We start from the raw sequence: 26,501 nt of genomic DNA, 5'->3' as shown, positions 1-26,501 counted from the left end.
GGGCTTTGTAACGGGCAACTTCTCCGTCTGAATTTAACTTCTTGCAGAAGACCCACTTGTTCTTGACTGTCTTGCGGTTGCTTGGCCTATCTACTATGGTCCAAGTATCGTTCTCTCTCAGTGCTGATAGCTCTGTGTCTATTGCAGATTTCCATTTCGCCCAATCACTGCACGCTTTCGCTTCTTGAATACTCTGAGGTTCACTGAAAGCAATATTCGCATATTCTTCCTCATATCTCCTGGCTGGTATGCCCTTGTTTCTTCTTACAGAAGCTCTATTAGTTGGTTCGCTTCCTTCTTCAGTATTTTCTGTTGCAGGTATGCTCTCTATTTCACATACCTCTACTAGTGCTTGCTTTTCTTGCTCTTTTGCTTTTGTGGGTGATGCTGTCTCTTGAAATATCACATCTCTTGATTTTAGAAGACGTCTGTTCTCTGCATCCCAGAGCCTGTACCCTTTGCTCTCCTCACAATAGCCTAGCAATATGCACTGTCTTGATTTTGGGTCAAGTTTCTTCCTTTTCTCCTTTGGTATATGCGCATAAGCTCTGCTCCCAAAGACACGGAGGTGACTGATGTCTGGCTTCTTCCCAGACCAGGCCTCTAAGGGGGTTTTTCCCTTCACGGCCACTGTAGGTGTTCTGTTTTTCAGGTATACTACAGTAGATACAGCTTCTGCCCAAAAACTCTTCTCCAGGCCAGCATCGTTCACCATCGCTCGTGCTCTTTCAACGATTGTTCGGTTCGCCCTTTCACTTACGCCATTCTGTTCAGGCGTGTAGGCCATCGTCAGCTGATGCTTTACGCCATGTTTTCTGAGAAAGTCGGTTAGAACTTCATTTTCGTACTCTCCCCCATTGTCGGACCTCAGGACCTTTAGCTTTAGGCCCGTCTGAGTTTCCACTAGGTTCTTGTACTCCACAATTTTCTTGACCACCTCACTTTTCTTCCTTATGAAGTATACGTGTGTCATTCTTGTGGCGTCATCGATGAGAGTCATGAAGTATTTGTAACCACTGGTTGACTCCTCTTCCATTGGTCCGCACACATCTGTGTGCACCAGAGCTAATTGTGTTTCTGCTCTGCCTGCTGACTTGGGAAATGGGTTGCGGGTCTGCTTGCCTTTTATGCAACTCTCGCACACAGGTCTTCCGGTGTCCTTCACTGTGATTCCTGTTGCCATTCCATCAGCTAATTTCTGGACGTTATCATATCCTAAGTGTCCCAAACGTCTGTGCCAGAGTTCCATTGACTCATTTTCAGCAGAGGCTGCCAAAGCTACACATTCCTCTGTGTCTAGGACGTATAGTTGGTTGCATCGGGTTGCTGAAGCAATTACAGTCCCTCTTTCATTATGCACCATACACTTGCCCTTTGCAAACTGGACTCTGTAGCCTTTTGCCTCGAGTACGCTGATAGCGATGAGGTTACTTCCCAATTCTGGTACATACAGGACGTCTTGGATATCTGTGACTACTGTCTGTCCCTCAATTCTTAGTCTCACTGTGATTGTCCCAACATTTGAAGCAGTAAGGACCTTTTCACCAATCCCGGTAACTGTTGTGGGGTTACACTGTGTTAAAGAATTGAACCACTCCTTGTTGCAGCTGAAGTGTCTAGAGGCTCCCGAGTCCATGTACCAGAGATCCCTCCTTGGCTTGTCTGTTACATTCAGTGCTGACTCGTTCTTCTTATCATGCCGCTTGTGCATGCCACTAGTGTTCTTCAGCCTGCATTCTGAAGCCTTGTGCCCTACTTTGTGGCACACATAAAATTTGAATGTGCATTTCTTGGGTTTCGCACCCTTTGCTACTAAGGCAGAACCCTCAGCTATGGCATCCTTGTGGATTCTCTCTTGGAACTGTAGTAGTTTGGCTCTCACAACTTCAGTTGTAAGCTTGGTTTCATTTGACTCCAGTGCGACAACTAGGAAGTCAAATTCTTCTGTCAAGTTCTGCAGCATTACCATCGCCACTTCTTCCTCATCCACTTTTGCTCCTACACATGCCAATTGCTGAGCTATCGATAGTATCTTATCAATATAATCGTTCATGTCCTTGCATGCATTCAGCTTTGTTCCATACAGTGTGCGTCTCAGACTTATCCTTCTCATTAAGCCTTTATTCTCATAAGCACCTTGTAGAGTTGTCCACATGTCCTTAGCGGACTCCTTCCCACAGATAGTAGAATAAACATGCTGCTCCACAGCCAGGCCTATTGTGCCAATGGCCTTGTCTACCTCTTCTGGGTTTGGACTATCTCCTGGGGCTATTGTGACTTTCCATAGCTTCTCCCTCTTAAGCTGCATTTCCATAGCGAACTTCCATGTAGTATAATTCTCTGAGCCTTTGAGCTTTGGAAAGTTCATGCTATGCCCTGTACTGTGCATTCTCGTTAACTCTCCCACAAATGGCAATTTAGAAATAATTCCTTTGTGTTCTTTTATGTACTGCGCTAGCACTTTGTCTTCAGGGGGTTAATCTTCGCGCACGTGACGTGCTGGGCCCATAACCTATTGGCAGAGTGTCTATAAGTACGTGCAGTGTGGTTGTCAGACCTCACACTTAGAAGATATAACCAAATGAAGGGTTTATTCAAGTGGCAGGCTTGTAGGTTACAACAGTACTTTAGTAGTTAACTTCAAGCGGTAATACAAACTGGTACATTGGGAACGACAGTCTCTGGTTGTTACTTAGCTGTAGCGTTTTGGCGCGTGCAGGGTCAATGACAGTTTGCTGGTTTACGCTGCGGTATCTCTCCCAGTCTCGCTGCTGCCAATGATGACTGATCTCCCTGTGCAAAAGGTCACGCTGGTAACGGGATTACAGCGGGGACTTGCTCCTATGCGCTCCGGTGCACGTGGAGCTACAAACAGCATGGACGGAGTCACATACGCTCTGAGGCACACACTACGCGGGGACTTCCTCACAGGAAAGGGAACGCTGCCAGCAGGGTCAGGGGTCTCTGCCCTGCTATTCGCTTAAGCGAGCTGTCACTCAGGGTGACGCCTAGCTGCGTTGGCTGCAAGGGGACAAGGCAGACTGTAAGCCTTACACTAAACAGTGTATGGAGACAGGCGCTGAGCGCTGCAATCTAACAAAATCTTCCATACATAACATTGCTTGATACAGAAGAACTACAAGTGCCAGCAGACCTCCCCCGCATGCTGGGACTTGGAGAACCACAAGTCCCAGCATGCGGGGCATTAATGGGCCCGCTGGGACTTGTAGTCCACCTGTAAAAAGAATGTAAAAAAAAACACAAACATAGAGAAGTAAAACTTTATTACACACACACACACCTCACTTTTACACCCACATACTCACCGATCCAGGGTCCAGCGCTGGTCTCCCTTCTGCTGCAGAGCCGGCTACCCCCCGCACTGACAGCGGGGACAACCGGCTCTCTCCGATGCCGCTAACAGCCTATGTAGCGCTGTCCCAGCGCTACAGAGGCTGAGAGCGTCTTTGGCTTATGTGTCTCCATGGAGACGCATCGGCCAATCACGCTCTCAGCCTCTGTAGCGCTGGGACAGCGCTACAGAGGCTGTTAGCGGCATCGGAGAGAGCCGGTTGTCCCCGCTGTCAGTGCGGGGGTAGGGAGAGTTCATGGCATTCGCACCCATGGTCCCATAGGATTGTAAGGTGTGAATGTCAAGAACTCTTCTGCCGACTGGCCCCTTTTCCAAGGCATACAAGGCATACAAAGATGCAAAGATATAAAACACATCTGTATGTTAATATTCAGAACGTCAGTACTGCCAAAATGTTGATATTATGAATCTCAACATTAACCATGTGGACAATGTAATTTTACATTCAGTTTAAATGAAAAACTAATCCTAACTCTAACCGCATCCAAACCTATAGCCTAGACTTAACCGCAGTCTAACCCTGACTACTGCCTAAATATACCCACAGGCTAACAAAAACCACAGCCTAAACAAACCTGCAGCCTAGCCCTAACCACACTCTAACCCTGACTATTGCCTAAATATACCCACAGGCTAACTATAACCACAGCCTAACCAAACCTACAGCCTAGCCCTAACCACAGTCTAACCCTGACTACTGCCTAAATATACCCACAGGCTATCAATAACCACAGCCTATCCAAACCTGTGGTCTAACCCTAAATGCATCCTAACCCTAATTCTGCCTAACCATAACCACAGGCTAACAATAACCACAGCCTATCCAAACCCACAGCCTAGCCCTAACCACATTCTAACCCTGACTACTGCCTAAATATTCCCCTCAGGCTAACAATAACCGCAGCCTAATCAAACCTGTAGTCTAACCCTAACCACAGTCTTACCCTGACTACTGCATAAATATTCCCCTCGGGCTAACAATAACCGCAGCCTAACCAAACCTGTAGTCTAACCCTATGTGCATCCTAACCCTAATTCTGCCTAACCATAACCACAGGCTAACAATAACCACATCCTACCCAAACCCATAGCCTAGCCCTAAATGCATCCTAGCCCTAACTGCTACAAACCATAACTACAGCCTAGCCCTAAATCAGTGTTTTTCAACCACTGTTCCGTGGCACACTAGTGTGCCTTGAGCTGCTCCCAAGTGTGCCCCCAGATCTAGAGATGCCCAAACCAGTTTATAGCCACCACCAGTTCAACTGTTATTTACTGGTCTCTTTTTTTCATGTAAAGGGCCAATGTATTTTAGTTTTGTTACCTGTGGGGACCAGTGTGATTGTTTTTTATATGGAGGCTAATAGGTTTGGATTTTTCCTGTGGGAGGCCAATGTGATTTGCCCTGTGGGGATCTCCTTGTGTGCCTTGGCAATTTGAAAATCTTATTTAGTGTGCCACAAGGTAAAAAGGTTGGAAATTACTGCCCTAAATGCATCCAAGCCCTAACTGCTGCCCAGCCATCACTACAGGCTAACAATAACCACAGCCTAGCCCTAAATGCATCCAAGCCCTAACTGCTGCACAGCGATCACTACAGGCTAACAATAACCACAGCCTAGCACTAAATGCAGCCTAACCCTAACTGCTGCCTAACTATAACCACAGCCTAACCAACTTCTTCAACTATCCTTCTCTGGATAGCCATGGTGAGCTATGGCTCACCAAGGCCTATTGTTCTCAGCTGCAATACAATACATAGAACAATACAGAAGGGGATTAGCATAGGATTAAGTCCAACAGCTGTTGCTCACTTAATCCTATTAAAGGGCTAAATGAGAATGACTCTATCTGTAAAATTAATATTGGCTTACAGTATACGAGAGTATGGTCTCAGAAAGACATAAGTAAATTACAAGTGGTAGTTAGGGTATACAGTATTTGTTCATTTTTGTGCTACAGCCCCAAAATTTAGCATTCCTTTTCACCACATATAGCTGTGATTTGTATGTTTTTCAGTGGTATACCCCTTCCATGGAGGAGAATAGTAAATTGATCGCTTCTCTTGCTGCGGTGCAATGGTCGATTAGTGCTGCACACTCTGCACTCAGAATAGACCCAACTGTGTGCAATCAAAGCATAACCCATTGTATTATTCATTATAGACTGTTGGCTTTTTGCTAATGTACTACTTTGTGTTTATATGTGTTTGTATGAATATATATATATATATATATATATATATATATATATATATATATATAAATATATGTATATATAATATGTGTATAACTAGAGCCGGCACTCCACTCAAATGTGCAACTGCCCGGGTGCCTTTGTAAAGTAAATGCAGTAGTTCTAGGGGACGCTATTGCCCTGTAGCAGACACTTCCAACACGGCACTCCAGGGACTGGATACAGTAGATAGGTAAAAAAAACTTTTAATAGTACAACGTTTTGAGACCCTAAGTCTCGTCGTCAGGTGTGTGATGAACAAAGAAACAAGTGGCACATACCTCATTAAATACAAGTGCAAGAAAAAACGATCCTTGCTCGGTGGCGCCAGCCGGCATGTGTCCCACTGTTGGAAGGCGATTGGTAGTGACATCAGCAACCCACTGGGAAGCCCTGGAGCAGTAGTTAGATTACAAAACTCCATGTTCTGTGAAACTAATGACTCCTCAGTACTATTAGGGTGCGCTACTCATATTCTGACCTTTTGCTGGAGCGTCTGAGATGCTCCTATGTCTATCACAGATGGAGCGCCTCTCCGCCAGCGCCCGCATGATCCCCTCTCCACAGAAGAGAGGATATCATGATGGCGCAAGCGCTGTGTGAGAGGCGCTCACTAGGCTTGACAGGAGCTTAGGAGTAGCAGCGCTGGGCTGCCGTGGAGTCAACGTACGACGCTGAAAACGTAGATTACAGATGTAAGGCAGCTGGTGAGCTGCCAGGTTTCAAACAGGCGCTACGCTGATAACGTAGCTTACAGAAGTAAGGCAGTTTGGCAAGCTGCCAAGATTCATAGCTAGAGCGGCACGCGCTGCTGCCGTGAAACTAAACAAGTACCAAAGTTTTTTTGCCTATCTACTGTATCCAGTCCCTGGAGTGCCATGTTGGAAGTGTCTGCATGTTACAGGGCAATAGCTTACCCTAGAACTACTATATACATTATATATGTGTGTGCGTATATATATATATATATATATATATATATATATACTCACATATATAATGTGCTAAGGGGATTATTTACTAAGATGGGAGTTATATTGATGGTGTGTTGCTATGGGCAACGTTGCGTCGTCAATAGAACCCCCACCTTAGTAAACAAACCAGCTTAGAGAATGTATATGTATAGAGCGTTAGGAATGGAATTTATACCTGTGTGTGGAATATTTTTTTTTTCATTGTGTTTTCCCCTTAACTTAAAAATAGAAAAGATGGCACCCAGTGTTGCAGCGTCCGCTCCGACATCTCCAATGCAAGACACGGAGGATTTAAGGATAAGAAAAATGAGCAAGAGAGCAAAGATTATTGGAGAGCTGATTCAGACAGAGAAGGATTATCTGCATGACCTGGAACTCTGCATCAGAGAAGTGGTTGAACCACTCAGAAAGCACCATGTAAGTGTTGGATTTCTTTGGTTTCCTCCATCTATGCTATAAAACCACTTTTATACATTGGATGACAAAACATATTTGATGTTGAATTATCTACAAATGATAAATTGTGCACTAAATAGGCTGGGTGCTTGCGCGACCCAGTCAGATGGAGCGCCGGCTCGCCAGCGGGGGAATTCTGGTGAGCCCTAGCACTAGCTGAGAGGTGCTACATCTGTACCTGCCATTTTACAGGCTCGGTTTAAAAAATGACAGGTAGGAGCTGATTGACTGGTTGTTTCACTTTATCATTTTTTGAAGCTTGCTACATCTGGCCCTCTCTCTCAGCACACAAACAGTCAATGTCTCTCTTTCTGCACACCGTAAAATGTCTCTCTCACTAGTGGCATCTCCATAAGCTACGGTACGTACAAACCCCATTCTTTCCTGTACAAATTATGTATAGTAAAACACCATTGCTTCCGGTACAAGTTACACATAGTACAGAAGACACTGCCTCCCCTGACTATACGTCTCTCTCCACATCAATTTATATAACCACTTATTATTATTATTATAACATATTATTTATATTTACAATCGTTATTCGATATTACATAACATCTCTCAGCAGGGGCGGAATGGCCCACCGGGAAACCGGGCCATTTCCCGGTGGGCTGTGCCAAAAGTCATTAAAAAGTGTCCGACAGTGGGCTGGCTGGGCCGTGGGTAGCGGCCGCAGCACTTTGCCTACTTCCAAAATGGGCATGGGAGGGCAGCTGCGCATGCACCTCCCCAGGCTACGAGTTCCTGTTCCACCTCTGCCCGGCCAGCACTGACTGAAGCAGCAGCAGGTGAGCCAGCACCCCACCACCCCTGGGGAGCATTGTTGCATACCACCGTCGCCGATCTCCTCCCCCCCCCCGGGCATACTTTCCCGCCGCAAACACCCCCCCTCCCCGGGCGTACATGCCGCTGCAAACACACACACCCCCCGTGCGTACATGTCGCCGCAAAAACCCCACCCCGGGCGTACATGCAAACACACACCTCCACCCCCCACCGCCGCCCCCCCTCCCCGTGCTCCCAAGCCCGATTCGGGACCCAATCCGCCCCTGTCTCTCAATAATAACATGACATTCTAGCCCTTATTCTGATTGAGTCGGACGGCTCCATGTGCGGTCGGACGGGCGATGTTTGGTATTTGCGCATGTGCAGAGGCGTATCTGCGCATGTGCAAACGCCTCGCACGTCCAAACACGGAGTGAGGTAAGTGCAGAAAATGATCTTACAGAACCATCCGAGCAGGGGGTGGAGAGGGGCGTGAAGGGCTGTTTGGGCTCATTACCATATGCGTAAGCCCCACGTTTCATGGGCGTTCCCATGAAAATGCTGGGCGTACGTATGGTAATGTGGCAGTGACGCATGTGTGGGGGGTGGACATCTGACATAGCCGGATGTCAGCTGCCTGCCCATATCCCTGCTTTCATACGGAAAAAAGTCTGAGTGGCTTGGAGCACTCGGTGCTGCCTGACAGCTCGGTCCAACATTCGATGGTCGGCGACCACCGGAAGATGGGGGAGGTTCCTGTCTGAAATATGCATCCGTCCGAATCAACTAGAATAAGGGCCTCTGCTCCCAATAAGCCAAGCATCACAACAAGCAACATCATTAATGATCACATCTAGCACTAACAGTACAAATCACTGTCTCAACATTGTAATCTACAATGCTACCGAATCCATTAATATCCCAAACTGTGTGCCGTGGCATCCTGGGTTCCCTTGGAATTCTTGCAAGGGTGCTTTGTGTTGGTGGTCCAGAAGCAATTCAAATTAATTCTGGTCAATGTAATTAGCAAAACCAGTGCTTCTGGCTGCCAATCATAAAATATGTGAGAAGCAGAAAAAAAAAAGCAACATTTGTCCTTCACTACATACTTAACCTAAAGATGTTTTTTTTTTTTTTAATCATTTTTCAGTAAGTAACTTTTGGCCTAAGAGTGCCATGGATAATATTCTTATACCATAGAGCAGGGGTGGGGAACCGTTTTTGTGCCAAGGGCCGTTTGTATTGGGAAAAAATCCTTCGGGGGCCATATGTAAAATTTATCTTACAAATTGTCCTGCTGCAGCCGCCCCACGCTCCGGTGGCTGCTGCTGAATAGGACTGACAGTCTCCGGCTGCTGTTGATTAAGAGGAATCTCGCGAGAACTACCGACCTCTCACGATAATTCCCCTGTGCTTGACTCCCGGCAAAGCCGCCAGGCAGGTGGGAGGGCCACTCAGACTGGCTACTGGGCCACATACGGCCCCCGGGCCTGAGGATCCCCACCACTGCCATAGAGACAACCTCAGTCCTAAAGTACCCCCAACAGTTTACGGTTTCCAGGTCTCCACACAGAATCAAAGGGGAACAATTAGATGGATGGTGGATCTTTCAAAATGTATCAGTGAATAATGAGTGCACCTGTGCACCTGCCAGGTGACCTGGAAAACATGAACTGTTGCGGGTACTTGAGGTCTGAGGTTGGGAACCACTGCCATAGGGCAACTTGATTAAAAAAAGTTTGTGAACCACTGGCATACCCTATAGCAGTGGTTCTCAAACTTGGTCCTCGGGGCCCTACACAGTTCACGTATAGAAAAATAGACCAAATCTAATCATATGTACAGGGCAATAGGATGCGAAATGTTTGGACAGAAGTTGGTTTGCTCCACTGTATGTGGGTAGTTACTTTATATGATACACAAATATTAGGCCTACTTCAAAAGACCTGGGGCCTGATTCAGATTTGTATGCACTGCCACAGCTCAGTGATTATTGGTAGACTGCACGCGTAATGTGGTCACACTATGGTCTTTATTCAGATCTGATCGCAGTACAAATTTGTTTGGAAAATGAGCAAAACCATGTGCATTGCAGGTGCAGGTGGGGCAGATGTAACGTGCAGAGAGAGTTAGATTTGTGTGAGTTATTTTGTTTCTGTGCAGGGTAAATACTGGCTGCATTATTTTTACACCAAAATTTAGATTTCAGTTTCAACACACCCCACCCAAATGTTACTCTCTCTGCACCTGCAGTGCACATGGTTTTGCCCATTTTCCAAAAAAATTGTACTGCAATCAGATCTGAATAAGGTCCAATGTACATCAAGGTACTTTTGTGATGCCACTCGCAATCTGGAATAAAAATAAACACTGCTTTTGGGGAAATGAACAGATCTTTTATACATAAGACAGGGGAGAAGTACAGTAGGAGACAGTTCTCTGCCAGGTATATACTGTCCCCATTATAGGCATAATTAAGCACAGAACATTTTTGAGGTTTGTGTCCTTTTAAACCTAAAACAATTTTGATTTGTATAAAATAATGTAAATTATATATTCACATTAATCTACTAAAAACTGGAGTTTCTTCCTCATTCCTCATAAACCCTAGAACTATTATAATTTGGAAAGCAGAACATTAAGTTTATACCAGAGGAAATACTAGGTGTACTGTACTATACAGGAATACAGAATTGTCCCATATGAAACGGAACAAACTGTCCCCCTCTAATGGTTTAGATCAAATTGCTTGGATCACTTTACCTGTTGTTTTTTTTTTTACTTTCTCATTATTGCCATCATCTGTTGGCTGGTCTATGTAACATGATAGTAGTCCTAGTAATGTGAAAGGCATCTCCCATAGCTTTCACTGCCTGCAAGGTGATACAAGGAACATAGAGACAGCAGGGATATTGATAGCTAATGGATAAGCGAATTCACTATATAAACTTGTATTCAGATGAAATCTAAATGACAAAACAAATAGTTATTGTGTAGCTTTAACTTACCTATTTACAATTGAACTAGGACACACCACTCCCTACCCTAACTGTGAATCTCTATGCAAACTCATATAACTCATAATTTTTTCTCCATTTAGGGTCTCTACCACCCAACCCACAATCTATATATCACTGTTGACAACACCATCATCTACCCAAAACATATACAGGGTATAGATGGAGAATGCAAAGCGCTATAAGAATTAATATATAAACAAGTAATTTCCCTCTGTCTGGTGGTCAATTTGTCTGACGGTTCTAGATGTCACGTTTTCTCCTCATGGATATATTCATATAAATAATACAAAAAAAAAGTATTACAACAGATATTGTAGTAGTTTATTCTGATGAAGTTCAATACACCTCAGTGCATAATATTCCAGGAAAGGTTTCCCTTTTCTTTAAAGTTATAACCTTCCACCTTCATAATCCATAACCAGCCCCAGGCTCAAAGAGCCAGTCCAGGTTTTAAAAACTCAGGGAACAAACGAAATAGGAATTCCCCGTATTTTTTAAAACCAGCAGTGGGGAAGTTGGGACCCCCCCCCCCAATGAAGCAGTCCCCCCCCCCCCTTCCAGAATTTACCAGTCCAGACTGAAGCCTGGGGCTGTCCCCGGTGGCCCAGGGCATTGGGCACCGGGCTAATGATTGTGTAAAGAATAGAAACTATTGTGTACTGCTGTGGAACTATGAGTCCCAGCAAACCGGCACTGCATGCAGGGACTTGGAGAACCACAAGTCCCAGTATGCAGGGCATTAAAGGGCCCACTGGGACTTGTAGTCCCACAGCAGTACAAATAGTTAAATAAAAACACACACACAGCATTAAAGTAGAACTTTATACACACTGAGCCTATACATACACATACTTACCTACCTTGACAGGTAGGTAGGTTTCCATCCCTCCGCTGGTCCCGAAGCAATCCATATGGGTACCTGTGGAACGATATTGGCTGTGCAACTTATTAAACTGCAATTATTCATTGTGCAATTTGTGAAGGTAGCAAGACAGGGAAAGACATGTTCAGACAGAAACTGAGCACAGGGGAGGAAGAGCACATGTCAGGAGGAATCAGAGTGTTCTTCTTCCCAGCATTGGCAACTGTGGTGTGTGGTCTGACTCCTAAATATATGATTGCACGTGGGGCTGACAACTGTTGTCAGCCCCACGTAGGGTTCATGGGATGGCCATTGACCATCGATGATTCAAAATCTTTGATGGTTTATGGCCAATGTAGAATACTTTTGCCATTGATGGGGGAAAACCAGATGGTTTCCCTCCATCGATGGTACAGCAAAACAATGTTTTGCTTTTCTTTTATCTCAAAGTGCCGGGGTACGGCGCATAGCTCCGCTCAAAACAAACGTGAAGCCCTGTACCATGTTTTGATTGGCCGACATGCCAATAAATCAAACAAAATGGATGACCATCGACAATGGATGACCATTGACAAAAATATAGTTGGTCGTCCATTGCATAGTTTAGCACTTTAGATGGCCAGTTGCACTATTGCCATTGATGGCAACCATCAATGGCAATGGCAATGATGGCCATCCCTACGCCTGGTTCTGTTACTTTGCTTGTTTCTGTTTAAGCATGCTATGGCTCCACCTAGTGGAAGACTCCTGAATGTCCATTGGCTCCCATTAAGCCAGGGGTGGTATCTCATATAGGGCCAGATGTATCAAGCTTCAAAAAGTGATAAAATGGAGAGTGATAAACAGCCAGCCAATCAGCTGCTACCTGTCATTTTTCAAACCCAGTCTGTAACATGGCAGGTAGGATCTAATTGGCTGTTTGTTTATCATTCTCCATTTTGTCACTTTTGGAAGTTTGATACATCTGGCCCATAGGGGGATATGCATCAAGACTTGGAGACAAAGTAGAAAGTTATAAAGTAACAGATAATCAGCTTCTAACTACCATGATACACTCTGTTGTTATTTTTTTAATGATAGTTAGGAGCTGATTGGTTGGTACTATATTTCCGTCCACTTTTTCTCTGTCTAAGGGTCTCCCAGGTATAGTGTGTTCTGAAAGTACTGTATATCAATCAGGCTTTGACTAGAGAATAATGTGAGTGGGCCTGTACATATACACTTACTGACAAGAATTCACTGTCTGTTGCTTTACGTCCCATAAATGTTGAAGCTACCTGAAGTGTTCAGAAGTGTTAAGGCCTTGAGAAATACAATGGCGTTCTATAAACGTGGTTATTTAAGTACACAGTAAACTGCTGCAGGGAAGCTTTGAGAACACGCTGTAAAGTGAGGACAAAGTTTGAGGCGGTACCTATGTTTTATATCTCATTGTTTTCCAATGCCTGTGAGTACGGTACTCTCCACTTGGGCAAAGCTGCATTTTGAAAACAAAAGACTAGTGGAGGTTAACAAAAGACTCTAATCCTTTTTTTGTAAATGGATTATAAATCATGGACATAGCATGTCCTAAGTTTTACATCTATGGTTCGTTGTGCATCCATTTAGCATTTGTAATAGTTCTGTATGACGTCTTTGTTGCCCTGTCCTTAGTGTTCTATTATATGTTCCATTGAGACAGCAGAATATGAACAGGCTACCTGGCTCCAAGTGAGAACACTATAAAAAGGTAGCATGTGTACATTAATTACACTTAATTAGTTTCTCTGCATCTTGTGTTTTCTCAGTCCGAACGCTTTGATGTGGATGCCCTATTCAGTAATATTGAGTCTGTCTGCCAGATATCAGCTAAACTCGTGTCCTTGCTGGAAGAAGCGACAACAGACGTGGACCCAGGACACCAAGTGATAGGTATTTTGCTGTTAATTTACTTGCTACAGAATGTATTAGGTATTACTTTTCATTTTGCACTGATCATGTATGAACTCCTAATAAAAGAACTCTATGAAGTGGGACACTCAGGGGGTTATTTTGGTTCACTCTTTCTGTCAAATTCCTTCTTAGATGGACAAAACCATGTGCACTGCAGGTGGGGCAGATGTTACTTGTGCAGAGAGAATTCGATTTGGGTGGGGTTTTACTTCAAAGAGAGATCTATATTGCAGTGTAAAAATAAATCAGTCAGTATTTTCCCTGCACAGCAACAAAATAACTCACCCAAATCTAATTATCTGCACATTTTACATCTGCCCCCCTGCAGTGCACATGGTTTTGTCCATCTAAGAAGGAATTTGTCAGAAAGAGTGAACCAAAATAACCCCCTCAATTATGATGGTAGATGGTATTTATTAGAAGTAACATCACTAACACTGGTCATCGTTCGTACTAACCTTCATTACATGCCAACGTGATCATCTTATATAATTCTTTGGGGGCTATTAGTGTAGGAGCAACAGGAAAGGAGTATTGATTATCACTATATAGTGTATCATATTATAGGATATATAGTAGTTGGCCCCTGATCTTGGGAGGAAGTGGGGTCAACAGAGATACTGTACCTGACACTCTCCCCTAAAATGCTTTGGCACGCCTGCGTTTTCCCAGATATTTTTAATTTCCAGATGCTGTTGAATAATTAATCAATCTCTTAATATAATTTAACACATGCTGCACAAACTACGCACATTTAAAAAAGAAAGTACCAGCCTACTCTAAAAGAGATCCTTGTACTGTCATTTTATGCAGAAGCTGGCACAGTCTAGTTGTTAGTATATAGTATACTGTATATGCTGTACCAGTTACAGTACCCACAACTTTCTAAAGAGATCAGAGGTGAAATTTAATAGGATGAGAGAATCAGAAAGTGAGAGATTTGGTAAGAAATCTCCATTTATTTTTTTAAACGGGCAATCATTTACACTGCAATATCAAACTGGTCCAAACTGGTTTTGCAGTGTAAATGATTGCCGCTTTAAAAAAATCTGGAGATTTCTTACCAAATCTCTCCCTTGCTGAATCTCTCATCCTATTCCCCCCAAGTCTGTAAAGTTGCCTCCCAGGTCACAAAGATCCAGGTGAAACTGCAAAGTCTAACATCAAAAGGAAGTGATAATGGCAGCACTGGAAATTATTTATTTTTAATGTTGCCAGTTCCCTGAACCATAGAACTGAGAAAGTAGACAATAAATTATTAAATTAAACTAATTGCAGCAAATGTCTTCATAAATGTATTTATCTATTGTTCGTAGGTGAATTGTTTCTGGAGATTAAATGCCCACTAGAAGACGTTTATAAAATCTATTGTTACCACCATGATGAAGCACACACTGTACTGGAGTCCTATGAGAAAGACCAGGAGCTGAAGGAGTATTTAAGACAGTATACACAAACATTAAAGTAGGAAACTTTTTTTTTTTTATTTGATATGTATTTTCTAGTTCTATCTCATAGTGCTACCAACTATCACCCTTATTTCATGGTATAATACCATACCCTCCAACTGTAACTATTTGGCAGTTACAGTACCGTTTTTATGGCCTGTAACTTTTTTTGGGTCACCAACTGCCCCTTTTCAAATTTGTACCACTTTTTGCTCTTCAGATGTTGAAGGGTATGTAATACCCTTCCTTTAGCAGCTTGGAAAATGGATAATGGGTTCATTTCACAGATCAAGATAATTAGACAAGTCTAATTATAATATAAAGATAGAAAATAGTGTCAGCAGTTCAGCCTAACTAATGTAGACAGCTTTTATTTTATGAAGATCCAGGCACTGTATCAATGTTCCCTCTAATTTTACGAAGGCTGTGTGCGGCAAAAGATATTGGCTGTGCAACTTTGGAAGGAAATTAATTTTTTTGTGCGTCACTTAACTGGAAAACGATGTTAAGAATTTGTGTTAACTTTACTTTAAAATGATATTAAACATTCAAAACATTTAAACATTCAAAACACAATACACAATGCAGTTAATGGGTAAAACACATTAATTGAGTCCACAACTGCAAAAAGGGGACCACTGCTGCTTTGTGCGCTCTGTTGTAATGTCTGTGCGCACGCTCGTCAGGTTGTGTGCGCGCTCACACGCGCACAGCTTAGAGGGAACACTGCACTGTATGAAGTTGTACTTAAGGCAGCATAAGGAAGCACTTTTGTCAGAGAGGAACTTATATCATATACTTCTGTAGGAGAGCTGGTAGGACTTCATACAATGAAAGCACATAAAATGCATGGGACATACATAAAACTACTGTGAGGATACTGTATACAGTATAATAATATTACCATCTCCCACAGCTCCTACCCCATAAGGACCCATACAAACACACTCACATACACACTTTATAATTGACTGGATGAGCATTCAATTCTTTTCTCATTATACATAAAATTTCTTAAATAAACACACAGTAATATTATATATTTTGCAAAACAGCTATTACTAATTAATATATGTCCATTGGTGCATACTCCTGATACACACTTATAGATATTAACAGGTCAGCCTGATATGATGCGCCTGATACACACTGATCATTATACACAGGTCTCACCATTATCACACACCAGTTACGCACCGATCCCTATACACAGTTTACAAAAAATATTCCACACATTATACATATTCACCACTACAATATACACTTCATACCAATTATGCCACACCTGATGCACACTTATACCATGCTTGTCTACTCTCCTGGAATATCTGAGATTCCCGAATCTCAGACGGCTTTCCCAGATACATGGAAAGGCAGCAAATTTTCCAATAGGCCGACCATAGCGCTCATGTCACATGTGAAGTAGTCGGCCAGGATGACTGACTGTTGGGGTTAATAACGTCATTATGCCCCCTCAACACACTTGACATTGATGGTAACCACAGCATTGTGATTGTATAGGGGGCCACAATGACATGATCACTGTTCCCAGAGGCGCAGAGAGAGGGGGGAACTAATTACTTAGGCCCAGGTCTGATTTAGTAGCCCAGTGCTTAAAATACTGTTTTCTTTGTATTTTATTATAAGGGTGCATGGCCACACCTCCTGTGTATAGGTCATGCCCCCTTAAAAGTACCTGGGCCCTGCCTGGACTGTGTCACACCTCTCGCAACATCCCACTAGCCTGCACCACTCCTGCCAACACCCCATGCCCTTAACTGCTCCTTCCCAGAGCTTGCCACACTTATAGATGGTGGTGTGGACCCAGGGTGGTGCGGGTTACGCTACATAAGTTCCGTAGTGTAAGCTGTGGCCTTATAGTATAGTACCCAAATGAAAATGAGCAGCAGCGGTCAGAGGAGAATGCGATCAGCTCCTCCAATCAGAGCACAGCACATGCTTCTCAGCCGCCTGGCTTCTCTATAAGTGTATTCTCCAGGCCGACGCCTGCATGCTAATAGTCAGGGCTTAAAGTGGTCCTGGAGAGGTGGTGGAGCTCCACCCCCTCCCACCCCACCACCACCACATTAGACAGAGCCTAGACCAGTGACAGGGAATTTGTGCCCTACCTCCCATAAAGGGATAATGGTCCCACAAGGAAGGGGTTTGGTCACACAATAGTCACGCCAATTAAAATTAGAACACACAGTAGCACAATCATATACACATTACACAGCATGTAATTATTATTATTATTATTATTGTTTATTTATATGGCGCCACAAGGTTTCCACAATGCCTAACAATACATAAAAGGCCAAAAAAACAGATAACGAATTACAGTACAAGACAATTTAGGGCAAGTACATGGTAAATAAGGATAGTCACATCAGGGGACAGGACACTGAAGCAATTATCAGGGTTGCAGAGATGTATATATTCTAAGAAAACTACATGAGGAGAGAGGAAGGGTAAGACAGACAGGGGTGACACAGAAGGGGTAGCAGTGAGTATAGACAGTTTAGTATGAAAGATGGTTGGATTTTCTGCGGGAGGGTGGGAAGATTATCCCTGGATTCCTATTAAAACACACAGTAGTGCCCTTTATGCACATAATGTATAATGTCAACAGTTGTGCTCCTTATACACATCTGTCTCTGTCACTACAGCAGCTCTCTGTCACTCCAGCAGCTCTCTGTCTATGGGGCCCATTTATCAAACCATATTTGCGGCTAAATCCCTGATAACACACGTTTTCAGGGTTTAGCCGCAAATATTTAGTATCTCCTAAATGTATCAAAGAGGGACCGCAGCAGGGATTTCCGATCCCTGCTGCGATCCTTCCTGCAACGCCGCTGGCCGCATCCCCATAGGTTTCTATGGGGGATGTGAAACTGCCCGATGTATCAACATTGGGCAGCCCGGCATCGCACCCCTGGGCTATCGCCATTCTGATATGGCGATAGCCCATTGTAGCCTATGGCTACACATCGCACTGCCCGAGCAGGGCAGTGCGGTAAGAGCAGTGGCGGGCCAGTAGATTTATGCAGCATCAGGGCCGCCCGTGTGTGACCGATCGCCTGACAGCCGGGAAGGATCTCTCCTTGGCTTCCGGCTGTCAGTATGAGCAGGGCCAGCCGGACTATTACGCTGCCACGCACAGACAGGAGGGCAGAGGGAAGCCGCTAATACAAACAGTGCCGCTGGACTGGTATTTTAAATGCGGCAGCGGCACCGTCGCCTTCTGCAAGCTAGTTGGAATTTTCAGTGAGACAGCGGCGGCTCCCGATTGGTTCCCAGACTACAAGCACTGATTGGTTTACAGTAGGCAGCGCAGTGGCGCTGCGCATTTGAAATACCAGCGGCGCTGCTTGTATCAGTGGCTTCCCTGCAACCTCCTGTCCTTGGCGGTGGCATGACCCAGCTGCAGCTCCGCACACAGTTCTTCTATGGAGGTAAAGGGGTAGTAGTTACTGGGGCTCACGTGCGGGCGCTGCTTTAATAGGACAGACACAGGTCACATTGTGTACTGTCCGGTCCCCACTGGAGAGACCTGACAGCCCGGTCCTCCCTTCTCCTTTAGTGCTTCTTCTCTCTCCACCACTGCCACCCTGTCCCTCTCCTCTCTGCGGGCAGCAGACGCCCATGTTCAATGGCATCAACGTCTGTGTGTTTGCCACTGCTATAGGGAGGGAGGTGCTTTGGTGGTGTGGCAACAAGCCTGTAAACCCCCGACAACAAGCATATAATCCCCACTGGAATGATCATGTAATCCCCTAGCAACTAGCATGTAATATGCCCCTGGCAACGATCATGTAATCCCAACTGGCAATGAGCATGTAAACCCCCCACCCATGGCAAAGAGCATGTAACAGCCCCCCCCCCCCACATGGAAATGATCAGGTAACCCACCATAGCAACAAGCATGACATCCCCCTGGCAACGAGCATGTAATTCACCCTAGCAATGAGCAAGAAACCCCTGGCAAGAAGCAAGAAACCCCTGTTAATGAGCTTGTAACCTCTGGTAAGCGGCACTTCCGGGGGCATTTTGCATATAAACTGCACTAGTGGGGGCATTATGTGTGGAAGCGGAACTAGTGGCAGCATTATGTGTGAAAGCGGTACTTCAGGGGGCATTATGTGTGTAAGCAGTGCTACAGGGGCTATTATGTGTAAGAGGTACTAGTCCTCTTTTGCCATGAAACCCCTTTCAAAGACTAATTATAAGCCTTACGATGTGGCATCATTTGTGACTTAAAAAAGATTTGGTGTCAGTGGCATAACTATGTGTAATGGGCATTATGGTGTGTGGCCCAATGTGTATTATGGTGTGTGGCGTATAGCTTTAGGTGCAATACGTTGTGTGGAGTACTGCATTTGGTGGAATTACGGTGTTTGTTGTATAGTGTAAGGGGCATTAAGGTGTGTGGCGTAATGGGCATTACAGTGTATGCATTACAGTGTTAGGGGCATTACGGTGTATGGAATAATTTGTAATGGGCATTACAGTGTGTGACAACGTGTAATTTGTATTACGGTGTGCATATTTCTGGTGCTGTGTGTCCAACTGAATCAACTGGGTGCAATCTGCCTACGGGGCGGCAGATTGCGCCAGATTGCGCACTGTGCCGAAGGAGCTCTAGTTGGTGCAATCCATATTACACCACATAGTATTTGTTATTCACATTACACCACATCTATTGTGACTTAAAAAAAGATTTGGTGTCAGTGGCATAACTATGTGTAATGGGCATTATGGTGTGTGGCATAATGTGTAATGGGAAGTACAATGTGTGGCCCAATGTGTAATGGGCATTATGGTGTGTAGCATAATGTGTAATCGGTATTATGGTGTGTGGCGTATAGCTTTAGGTGCATTATGTTGTGTGGCGTACAGCATTAGGGGCATTACGGTGTTTGTTGTATAGTGTAAGGGGCATTATGGTGTGTGGCGTAATGGGCATTACAGTGTATGCATTACAGTGTTAGGGGCATTACGGTGTATGGAATAATGTGTAATGGGCATTACAGTGTGTGACAACGTAATTTGTATTACGGTGTGCATATTTCTGGTGCCACATTTTTTAAGTCACAAATACTATGGGGTGTAATGTGAATAACGGACACTACTGTGTCATGTAATATGAATGGTATTATTATGTGGCCATGCCCCTTTCCCCATGAAGCCACATTCCTAAATTTTTGGTGCACGCACTCTGCAGCTCCCCGAGGTGTCTAGTTACGGAACTGTTGCTACTGGGCTCCTGTATAAGATGTACTACTATTATGGGCATTATACTGCACACCCTTTTTTTCCAGCGTACATGTTGGCAAGCACTCTCTCTTTATAAAGTATAGGAGGGTACAAATTTATAGTTTGCAGGGTTGCACCAAAACACCCTAACACTGGCCCTGAACAGAAGGATATGTGCGTTAGAAGAAAATCCAGGGCCACTTGCTAGCGTTTGCCCCCCAGGCTAAAAGTAGCCAGCCAGCCCCTGGGTAAGAGGGGTCGGCGGGGGTCAGCACATAACCGCGCATGCGCTGACCCCCCGGATTCCGGGTTTGGGCTTCGCAGGGACGGGCTCTTTTCGGAGCCCTGTCCTTGCGCCCTTAAAATTGATACATTCCCCCGATATGATCGCATTTTACAATGCGATCCTGGGCGGTAATATTCCGCCCAGATCGCATTGTAAATGCGATCATGATAAATGTGCCCCTATGTGCCTTAGCAGTTACATGTCCTGTGTCCCTCCAGCAGCTTCCCCTTCTCTCTGAGGGGTAGATTTATTAAGCTCGGTGAAGTGATAATTGTCTGGGTTTTTTCACCGGCCAATCAGCTCCTACCTGTCATTTTTCAAACCAAGCCTGTAACTATACAGTTACCAGCTGATTGGCTGGTGATAAAAACCAGACAATTTATCACTTCACCGAGCTTAATAAATCTGCCCCTGAGTCCCTCCAGCCCCCTCTCACCTGTCTCCAGCAGCAGTGATGGCGTAACATCACATATGCCGTGCCAGAAGAAGAAGTCGCTGGGACAGGTTTTTCTGTTGGAATTACTGTTCAGGGCTGTGGTAGCGGTGGAACTCAGTTCCCCCTACCATTAGAGGTGGTGGAACTCAGTTCCACCCTACCCTACCATTAGAGGTGGTGGAACTCAGTTCCACCATGTTCCCCCTCACTTTAACCCCTGCTAATAGTAACCCTACTAATTTTACAGCTTGTTACAACTGGTACATGTTACATCATGGTAGTGCTTACATTTTCAGAGGATTTCACATACAGTAGTGGAATAAAAATACACCACAGCTGTTAGAAATAAAAAGAAATGTTTGCGTCACATGCATTTTAAAAGTTCATACAGTAGCTTTAAGTATTAAGTTAACGGTATTAACATTACTTTCCCTGTAGATAATTTCTTCTGAAAACTGTATGTAACATCTAATATCATTTCACTCAGCCCTGGCCCTGCAGAGGGCTCAGAATGAATAAAATAATCTACATGAGGATAAAGCGGCATTAGTATCCTCTACAATATGGCTGTGATTAAATTGTCCTCCTTATTAGATTCTATAGAGAGATTAATTGACTTGTCCTATTATTGTGTAATCATCTTCAATTTATAACAGTTTAGGAGCGTTAAGTTCTGTGGCTGAGGAGACACTGGCTAGTATGAGTCACATTTACACTCACATATTATATGATTTGTTGGTGAGTTTTGACTATAACATTTTTTTTAGAATAACACATAGGTATGAGCAGGTCTGGCACCACCACTGGGCAGCTTTAGGCATTTGCCTGTGGGCGCCGGCCACTGGAGGGCAGCACTTTTGGAAGCACCACCACCCCCCCCCCCCCCCCCCCCCCGTGGAGCCAGGTGAGCGTTACCCATCCCCCTCCCCGTGTGGACCGGGTCATCAGAGGCGACCGCCCCCTGACCACCTCCCCTCCCCTACACTCACCGTGGGGCGGCCCCCATAGTCATTTTTGTTTTTGCTAAAATCGTATTTGCCTCAGCTGCATGCAGGGTTGGCTTGACTGTAGCCTAGGGGCCTTGCAGGGACTGAAGTGCTGTCACCTGCTCCCTAGTGCTCCAATAGTTAATGTAAAGGCACTTCTGCGCTGTAGCAAGGCACACTTGTTGTCAGCTGAGATTTCTTTCAAAACAATGAAGGGAGGGGGACAGCTAGCCAACAGGGCACAAGCACTATTTCAAAACAGAAAAGAAAGGATGATTACACTGGGCCAGATGTACTAAGCTTGAAAAGTGATCAAATGGAGAGTGATAAACCACCTACCAATCAGCTCGTAACTACCATGTCACAGGCTGTGTTTGAAAAATGACAGGTAGGAGCTGATTGGTTGGTGGTTTATCACTTGCCATTTTATCACTTTTCAAGTCTTAGTACATCTCCCCCAGAGAGAGAAAAGAGGGCAGCAGACTTTATTTCATTTGGGTATTAGTGTGTGTTAATACTGAGAGTGTAAATTACATCAAAAGTTCTGCTCTCAAATGTCAGCCGTAGCAGGGTGAAAGGTTGAAGTGCCAGAGGGGTTCCCGAAAGACCTGAAAGACTAAGGGGCCTAAGGGCCATGGGTTAATACGGCCCTGACTTCTTGGCCAATTAGTTTATGGCTTAAGCCATAACTTCAGTCTGTTTTGCTCTAAGCAACCTATTGTTTAACTCCAGGCAAGGGATGCATTTGTTTATACAGATGTGACACTCATGGACACATGTGAATTGTCAAATAACATGTCGTTAGCACTACTTACTTATAATGGCGTGACTGTTACCCAATTATGTTACATTTAAAATGACCTGATTGAACACTGATATTCCAATTAGCCAATCCTGCTGGCAAAACAAGTCACTAGTCTCAACACTACAGGAAACGAGGTGATGTTGCCAATAGTAACCAATCAGAATCTGTCTGTTTTTCTAGGATGCAATACAGAAATGATAGACAGAATCTGATTGGTTGTTATGGGCAACATCACCTCTTTTTATTTTGAGAAGCCTTAGTTAATTTGCCCCTACAGCCCTAAGGCTCCACAATACCTGAATATTAACATTGTGTGCCAACACAATATATTTTCCAAGATACATATCATTTACTCTTCCCTTACTACAGATAATCTCCTGAAGGCAATGTAATACTGAATGCAATTCTTCTTCTTTTTAGCAATAGTCAATAATACGTTCATGAGTGGACCGTGTTTAATGAAGCGTAATTACCATTTCAATTAAAATGTGAAACAATTGATTCATCTCTGTGCTTTGGGGGGGGGGGGGGGGGTTAAATAATGACCTAAACAAAGCTTGTAGGGTATTATTTTTCTTCAAGGACGGCGCACAAACACCTTGGTCTGTTTTGAAGTACATTCTCAATGTATTTGTCTGCAAAGCAGATTGATCAGTGGCCTGCAGAGGTTCTACCCACAGCAATCTGCTTTTCCCAACCACATCATAGGGATGGCCCAGCCTTTCTCACATAGCATTAAAATGCTTCTCTGTATTTTTTGTTTTTGTTTCGTTTTTTAGCATAAAATGCGCCTCTTCTGACACCACAGACCAGTTGGTATTGAAAATCAAAGAATATGAAAAAAGCTAATGATATTGAATTGCAGGCTTTGAGCAAAATGTTAAATAGATGCCGAAAATGGTTATTCATGATAGAATGGAGGCTTTTATGTGACGCTGAATGAGATGGGAAAGGGGGATGAATGTCGGAATAATGTTGCTTTTGAAATCTTTATAAAACAGTATTTCATTATTAACATTTAAAGCACCAGCAGGAAGAAGTTGTTTTGTTGTGAACAATGGAATCCACATTTTGCAGTTTGAGACACAGGAATGCTGTTTTACAGTGCTGCATTTACATCTGTCCACGCTTCTGAGCCAACTAAAAGCAAACGTGTTTCCAGGTAGTTGTGGGAGGACAAATAATCCTTCTGCCATGCTGCCAGTTACATCAGAAGTAAGCAAGCCCCCATTACTGGCCATAGGGTTGCACATTATCCAGATTCTCCTGCACCCTGACCTCCTTACTCTCACATTGGGGGTAATTCAGACTTGAACATAGGACAAATAGGTTCTAAATATGGTAGCGGCGCTCCGATATTGGGAACGCCCAGTGTTTCATGGGCATTCCCATAGAAATGCTGGGCATTCCCATGTAAATGATGGTGTGACTCTGTGTGTCGGGAGTGGGTGGCTGAAGTCACATGATGACAGCCCCCCGTCCTGTCTTTCAGATGAAAGTGTAAGTCAGTCTCCACTCACTTATATTTGCTAAACCCTAAAGAATTCATTCAATGGTTGGTGACCATCGAATGATTTTTCCGGCTGCTGGTACGTGCGAGGGGATGTGTCTTTGTGATACATCCCCTCACATGGTTGCGAGGGGAAACAGCGGTGGTGGGGGGGTGTAATCGCCAGGGTGGCATTAGGAGGACTCTGCAAGCTGCGAGCTTTGTTACAATTACAATCAGCATCTATGCCCATGTACCACTCATTTCCCCAAACTTGCTCTGAAATTATTCCCAGTTGCCACATTATGCCACAGTCATCACACCTGCCAAAAAAATGTAACCACATGCCATTCAGACACCACAAGTCGCATCAATATTCCACCACCTGTCCTTTGGCTCTAATTTGCCCCTCTGGCATTTTAGCGATGGGTACACACAAGATGACATTTTCATACTTTACCATCCTATTAAGTATGATAAAGTGTATTAAGCACAGCATGCTCAACTGTTGACATCGACACCACAAAATGGAAACACTCATGTTGACCTTTTCAGTGTCAACCTTGTGCACATTAACCTTATGGAGTTACCAAGACGTTGTTGACCTACAACTACTAACAACTCCATGATCTACACCAGGTTGTAGGAAGAAATGGTTAGGGAAGAGAAGGGGTAGGTTAGTTTTAAAATGTTTACCGCTATCCGGATTTTGTCCATCGGAATCCAGCCTGCCGGAATTTCGTAGCCAGCTCTCTTTTATATAGTTTTTAGAAACTTTAATACCATGATCTGTGATAACACAAAAATAGTGCTGGTGAAAATCTATTATTCGGAAGATTACTGAAAATTAAAAGAAGGGAAAATTAAAACCATATTAGGTGAAAATTAGTAGGATGAGAGATTCAGAAAGTGAGAGATTTGGTAAGAAATCTCCAGGTTTTTTTTTAAAGCGGCAATCCTTTACACTTCAAAACCAGTTTGATTTTGAAGTGTAAATGATTGCCGCTTTAAAAAACTGTAGATTTCTTACCAAATCTCTCACTTTCTGACTCTCTCATCCTATTAAATTTCACCCTTACTTCTATTTTATTGTATCTTTTAGCGGTATACAACTGCAAAATAAATCTACTTTGTTAAATAGAATGCATATTAAAGTACCAGCAAATAAATCTTTCCAAAAAATATTATATGAAATACATTTGTCTGATTTGTATTTGATTCTTTTAATGTAGTTGTCTGAATTGTTTTCTCTAATTCTTTCTATTCTATTTTTTACTCCACAGAAAAATATATGAAGAACAGTAAGTATTATTTCAATACAGTATTTCTTTATTTGCAATATAAGTGTTATTATTCGCTACAGATTAAAGATAATGTATGCACCTTGCACAATGTTAATAAACAAGCTTCAATAAATTAAAATAGATCTATAATAAAGCTTACTTGGGCAGATGATTTAGGCCAGTTGGTATAGGGCAGAGGTAGCCAACTCCAGTCCCCGAGAGCTACCAACAGTTAACATTTTCCAGGTCTCTCCACAGAATCACAAGTGAAGTATTTAGCTCCACCTGTGGATCTTTTATAATGTGTCAGTCAGTAATGAGTGCACCTGTGTACCTGTGAGGTGAGCTGGAAAATGTGAACTGTTGGTAGCTCTCGAAGACTGGAGTTGGCTACCACTGGTATAGGGCATATGAATAGTTAATTATAAAAAATGCAAATTTTCTTGCAGGAAAGTCTGAATAAGTTTTTGTGCTATATGTAATATTGAATACAGTGATATTATAAGGGGGTAATTCCATCATCTTTGGTGAGCGACGTTACTGTTAATGGCAGGTTTTCTTGCATACCTCTGAGGTTTCAAGTAATTCTGCAATGTTGTGATCATAAGGTGCTATTGGAACCATTGCAACGCCTGCATCTTGCTGTCATTGCATGCATCCCTTATAGTTTTATAGAGATGCTACAACTTTACTAATGTTGCGCACCATGCATTTTGAACTAGGGGGTTATTCTGATTGACTCGCTAAGCAGTGAAAATTCTAATGCTGCACGCCAACCACCTGAATGCCTGCCTCCTGCCGTGGTCCGCACATCCCTTTGCGAATGGATGTTTTGCATATACATCCATTCGCAGGGTAACGTACTGGGCCGAAATCATTAGATGGTCGCCTG

General features: G+C 43.8%; 1 protein-coding gene across 2 annotated transcripts in view; it reads left to right on the top strand.

Annotated features, from left to right (window-relative positions):
* ARHGEF38 (Rho guanine nucleotide exchange factor 38) overlaps positions 1–26,501 on the top strand; it is a 109,679-nt gene that overhangs the window by 33,928 nt on the left and 49,250 nt on the right. The window contains exons 1-4 of one of the 2 annotated variants that reach the window (XM_083178834.1): positions 6,715–6,999; positions 13,476–13,599; positions 14,937–15,084; positions 25,610–25,627. In XM_083178834.1, coding sequence (XP_083034960.1) covers positions 6,721–6,999; positions 13,476–13,599; positions 14,937–15,084; positions 25,610–25,627 — 569 coding nt within the window. In that variant the 5' untranslated portion in view covers positions 6,715–6,720. Of the gene's footprint in view, positions 1–6,714; positions 7,000–13,475; positions 13,600–14,936; positions 15,089–25,609; positions 25,628–26,501 lie in introns of those variants that run through there. The other variant, XM_083178843.1, reaches the window with a different exon arrangement.

Source organism: Crinia signifera, chromosome 1 (genome assembly GCF_055691185.1).
Source record: "Crinia signifera chromosome 1, ASM5569118v1, whole genome shotgun sequence".
Lineage (NCBI taxonomy): Eukaryota > Metazoa > Chordata > Amphibia > Anura > Myobatrachidae > Crinia > Crinia signifera.
This window is presented reverse-complemented; position numbering and strand designations above follow the sequence as displayed.